The 5,000-nt window shown below is 47.1% G+C and overlaps 1 protein-coding gene across 1 annotated transcript in view; it reads left to right on the top strand.

The window, feature by feature from the left end:
• prdm5 (PR domain containing 5) overlaps positions 1–5,000 on the top strand; it is a 37,500-nt gene that overhangs the window by 9,900 nt on the left and 22,600 nt on the right. Inside the window, exons 7-8 of the mRNA XM_061239810.1 lie at positions 251–372; positions 3,999–4,078. Coding sequence (XP_061095794.1) covers positions 251–372; positions 3,999–4,078 — 202 coding nt within the window. The remainder of the gene's footprint in view (positions 1–250; positions 373–3,998; positions 4,079–5,000) is intronic.

Below are 5,000 nucleotides of genomic sequence, written 5' to 3'. Positions count from 1 at the left end.
TTACACACTAAATACTGTATACTACACACTAAATACTGTATTACACACTAAATACTGTATTACACACTAAATACTGTATACTACACACTAAATACTGTATTACATACTAAATACTATATACTACACACTAAATGCTACATACTACTCAATACATACTGCATACTATACACTAAATACTCTATACTGCATGCTAAATAGTAGATGACTACACACATACACACTCATTGTTAAATGTGTTCTCTCCCCGCAGCTTTGACCAGCATAAGGAGGCCTGTAAGGGAGACGCCAGGTTCATCTGTAAAGCAGAGAGCTGTGGAAAGAGGTTCAAGAGCAAGGATGCTCTCAAGAAGCACAAAGGGAATGTCCATACAGGTATGTTCTCACAGGTGTGTCTGTACAGGTGTGTGTGTGTACAGGTGTGTTCTCACAGGTGTGTCTGTACAGGTGTGTGTGTGTACAGGTGTGTTCTCACAGGTGTGTCTGTACAGGTGTGTGTGTGTACAGGTGTATTCTCACAGGTGTGTCTGTACAGGTGTGTGTGTGTACAGGTGTGTTCTCACAGGTGTGTCTGTACAGGTGTGTGTGTGTACAGGTGTGTTCTCACAGGTGTGTCTCTACACATGTGAACACTCCTAAACGTATAGGCGTACGCTGTGCTGTGCTGAGGGTAATGTGTGTATATCATCACTAACAGCAGGCTGTGCTGTGCTGAGGGTAATGTGTTTATATCATCACTAACATCAGCCTGTGCTGTGCTGAGGGTAATGTGTTTATATCATCACTAACAGCAGGCTGTGCTGAGGGTAATGTGTTTATATCATCACTAACATCAGCCTGTGCTGTGCTGTGGGTAATGTGTTTATATCATCACTAACATCAGCCTGTGCTGTGCTGAGGGTAATGTGTTTATATCATCACTAACATCAGCCTGTGCTGTGCTGAGGGTAATGTGTTTATATCATCACTAACATCAGCCTGTGCTGTGCTGAGGGTAATGTGTTTATATCATCACTAACAGCAGGCTGTGCTGAGGGTAATGTGTTTATATCATCACTAACAGCAGGCTGTGCTGTGCTGAGGGTAATGTGTTTATATCATCACTAACATCAGCCTGTGCTGAGGGTAATGTGTTTATATCATCACTAACATCAGCCTGTGCTGTGCTGAGGGTAATGTGTTTATATCATCACTAACATCAGCCTGTGCTGTGCTGAGGGTAATGTGTTTATATCATCACTAACATCAGCCTGTGCTGTGCTGAGGGTAATGTGTTTATATCATCACTAACATCAGCCTGTGCTGTGCTGAGGGTGATGTGTTTATATCATCACTAACATCAGCCTGTGCTGTGCTGAGGGTAATGTGTTTATATCATCACTAACAGCAGCCTGTGCTGTGCTGAGGGTAATGTGTTTATATCATCACTAACATCAGCCTGTGCTGTGCTGAGGGTAATGTGTTTATATCATCACTAACATCAGCCTGTGCTGTGCTGAGGGTGATGTGTTTATATCATCACTAACATCAGGCTGTGCTGTGCTGAGGGTAATGTGTTTATATCATCACTAACAGCAGAGGCTCTTGACCTCGTTAGTGAGAGTGATTGTTGTGGTTGATCTGAGGGCCGTGCTCATTAGCTCCTGTATTAACTGCACCGTGGGGGGGCGGGGGTATCAGGGCCTCAGCCACTCTCCTCCCTACTGCTGGGCTCTCTCTCTCTCTCTATATATATATATATATATATATATATCTCACACACTCTATCGCTCTCTATCTTTCTCTATCTCACACACTCTCTATCTATAACTATCTCTCTCCCTCTCTATCTCACTCTCTATCTCTCTATCACACACTCTCTCTCTATATCTCTCTCACACTCTAGCTTTCTATCTCCCACACACTCTGTATCTCACAAACCTATAGGATGGTAGATCTCCAGGAGCAGGGTTGGGCAGCCCTGCTCTAGCTGTTGAATGAGGTGAGCTTTGTTGGGGTTGGAGTGAAAGCCTACAGGGTGGTAGACCTCCAGGAGCAGGGTTGGGCAGCCCTGCCTCAGATAGTGGGCGCTGTTAGATGTGTAATGGTCTGATACCCTGGATGGACCCTGTCCTGGGTCTCCTCTCTGTCTTCATGCTGTAGCTCCGCGCAGGCGTTTCCAGCTGTGCGGCTGAGAAGATCAGGCCCTCCACATTCCGCGCGCTGATGAAGCGTGACTTCATCCTCTTACGGGTTCTGTGATCTCCTGCTTCATGCCGAGTGAGAGCAGACTGCTCCAGTTCTGTCTGCCGCGCTAACGGCCGATTAGCCTGAGATTAGGAGCGCTAAGATCCACAGTGCAAATGACCTTATTGTCCTGTTATGTGCAGTTTAATAAGCTCAGAGTTGTGTGAGTGTGTGGGTGTGTGTGTGTGTGTGTGTGTGTGTGTGAGAGTGTCTGTCTGTGTGTGTGTGTGTGTGTGTGTGTGTGAGTTTAGAAAGCAGGGGAGCCATTTTGTGGGTACAGAAATGAGTGGGTTGTTCAAGGACTGTTAGTCTTATAAGAGATGCACGTGTACGTTTCTACAGTGAAAGTAACAAATGTAATGATATGGACAACCCTTAGTGAAATGCCCCCTCTGGGCCAATCTCTCTCACGGTCGCTCACAGACCAATCACAGGCCCTCTCTCACGGACCAATCACAGGCCCTCTCTCACGGACCAATCACAGGCCCTCTCTCACGGACCAATCACAGGTGCTGTCTCACGGACCAGTCACAGGGTCTCTTGTGGACCAGTCATGGGCTATCTCATGGACCAATAACACCGTGTCCCTCATTAACCAGTCTCAGTGTTCCTCTCAGAGTCTCAGTGTTCCTCTCAGAGTCTCAGTGTTCCCCTCAGAGTCTCAGTGTTCCTCTCAGAGCCTCAGTGTTCCTCTCAGAGTCTCAGTGTTCCTCTCAGAGTCTCAGTGTTCCTCTCAGAGCCTCAGTGTTCCTCTCAGAGTCTCAGTGTTCCTCTCAGAGTCTCAGTGTTCCTCTCAGAGCCTCAGTGTTCCCCTCAGAGTCTCAGTGTTCCCCTCAGAGTCTCAGTGTTCCTCTCAGAGTCTCAGTGTCCCCCTCAGAGTCTCAGTGTTCCTCTGGAGGATCTGCAGACATGGAAAACCAAAAAACCTGCTGTCTCCCCGGTGACGCTGAGCTCATGGTGGTTTTTACAGCCGAGGCTGTAACCTGCCTCTTTCATGGAGTTTTCTCTTATTTGTGGTGAGGAGACAAAGCGGGGTCTTGTTTTTTGTGTGCGGTTTTGTTTTTTTGTTGTGTTTGTACTGGACTGTTTGTGTTGGGAGTGGGAGGGGCCTGTTTGACTGACTGCAGGAGTGGGAGGGGCCTGTTTGACTGACTGCAGGAGTGGGAGGGGCCTGTTTGACTGACCGCAGGAGTGAGAGGGGCCTGTTTGACTGACAGCAGGGCTCCCTGTGACGGCCCAGGGTGGATGAGAAGAAACGCCATATTAGAGCTCTTTCAGTCCTCTCTCCCTCTCTTTCCCTCCTCTCCCTCCCTCTCTCCCTCTCTTTCCCTCCTCTCCCTCCCTCTCTCTTAAATCCTCTGAGGCTTAAATGCACAAATGCAATTCAGTTCATAAAGTACCACCCCCCCTGACCCCTGACCCCTGACCCCTGACCCCTGACTCTCTCACTCTCTCACTCTCTCACTCTTACTCTCTGACTCTCTGACTCTATCTCTGACTCTCTGACTCTAACTCTCTGACTCTAACTCTCTGACTCTAACTCTGACTCTGACTCTCTGACTGTAACTCTGAGACTGACTCTCTGACTCAGTGACTCAGTGACTCAGTGACTCAGTGACTCAGTGACTCTGACTCTGACTCTGACTCTGACTCTCTGACTCTATCTCTGACTCAGTGACTCAGTGACTCTGAGACTCTGTGACTCTGAGACTGACTCTCTGACTCTATCTCTGACTCTGTGACTCTGACTCTGACTCTGTGACTCTGACTCTCAGGCAGTGGGCGGAGGAAGCCGATGTGCTCGATCTGCAGTAAGAAGTGTTCCTCAATGGCCAACCTGCAGGAGCACCGCAAGGTGAGCGCTTCCACACAGCACAGCTCCTACACGGCAAAACCCAAAACAATACCAGCATTTCTGTCTTATGTTGACACGTAGCGTCTCATTTCTTTTACTTTTTTGCTAACTAAGATGAAAATAGTGGTAAGAAAGTATGATTTGATTCGAGATTTGCCAACAGAATAAGAACATTTCACCTGCCAAGCAAACATTAACTTAAAGAGCCTTCATCTGGCCATTAGCGGAGTGTTGAATTAGCCTTACCGTTGGAGAGGGGTTTAGAGGAGTGTTGAATTAGCCTTACCGTTGGAGAGGGGTTTAGAGGAGTGTTGAATTAGCCTTACCGTTGGAGAGGGGTTTAGAGGAGTGTTGAATTAGCCTTACCGTTGGAGAGGGGTTTAGAGGAGTGTTGAATTAGCCTTACCGTTGGAGAGGGACTTAGCGGAGTGTTGAATTAGCCTTACGGTTGGAGAGGGGTTTAGAGGAGTGTTGAATTAGCCTTAGCGTAGGAGAGGGAGTTAGCAGAGTTCCAAACATTTTGGGAACTTGCCACAGTTCTTCTGCAGACTTTGGCTGTCCCGCTTGCTCCTGGCTCTCCAGGTGATCCCAGGCAGCCTCGATCAATTCTCATCTGAAAAGTGGTCTGTTACTTAATATGTTACTTTATTTAGCAAAGTGCAAAGATTTCACTCTAAAAATCAATGTTTGGGAATCACAGATTTGCTCTTTTCTACTGACATACTAAAACAGAAAACAAAATAACAACTATAAAAATATCTAAGAGCATAGATATGCTGCTAAAAGGCTAACAGACTTGTGTGTAGCTCATATGCTGCTTACAGGCTGACTGGCTAACAGGCTCATGTGTAGCTCATATGCCTGTGTGGAAGAAGACTGATTACCGCCCCCCCACACACACACAGTCCTGCCACTGTAGCCT

Source organism: Conger conger, chromosome 4 (genome assembly GCF_963514075.1).
Source record: "Conger conger chromosome 4, fConCon1.1, whole genome shotgun sequence".
Lineage (NCBI taxonomy): Eukaryota > Metazoa > Chordata > Actinopteri > Anguilliformes > Congridae > Conger > Conger conger.
This window is presented reverse-complemented; position numbering and strand designations above follow the sequence as displayed.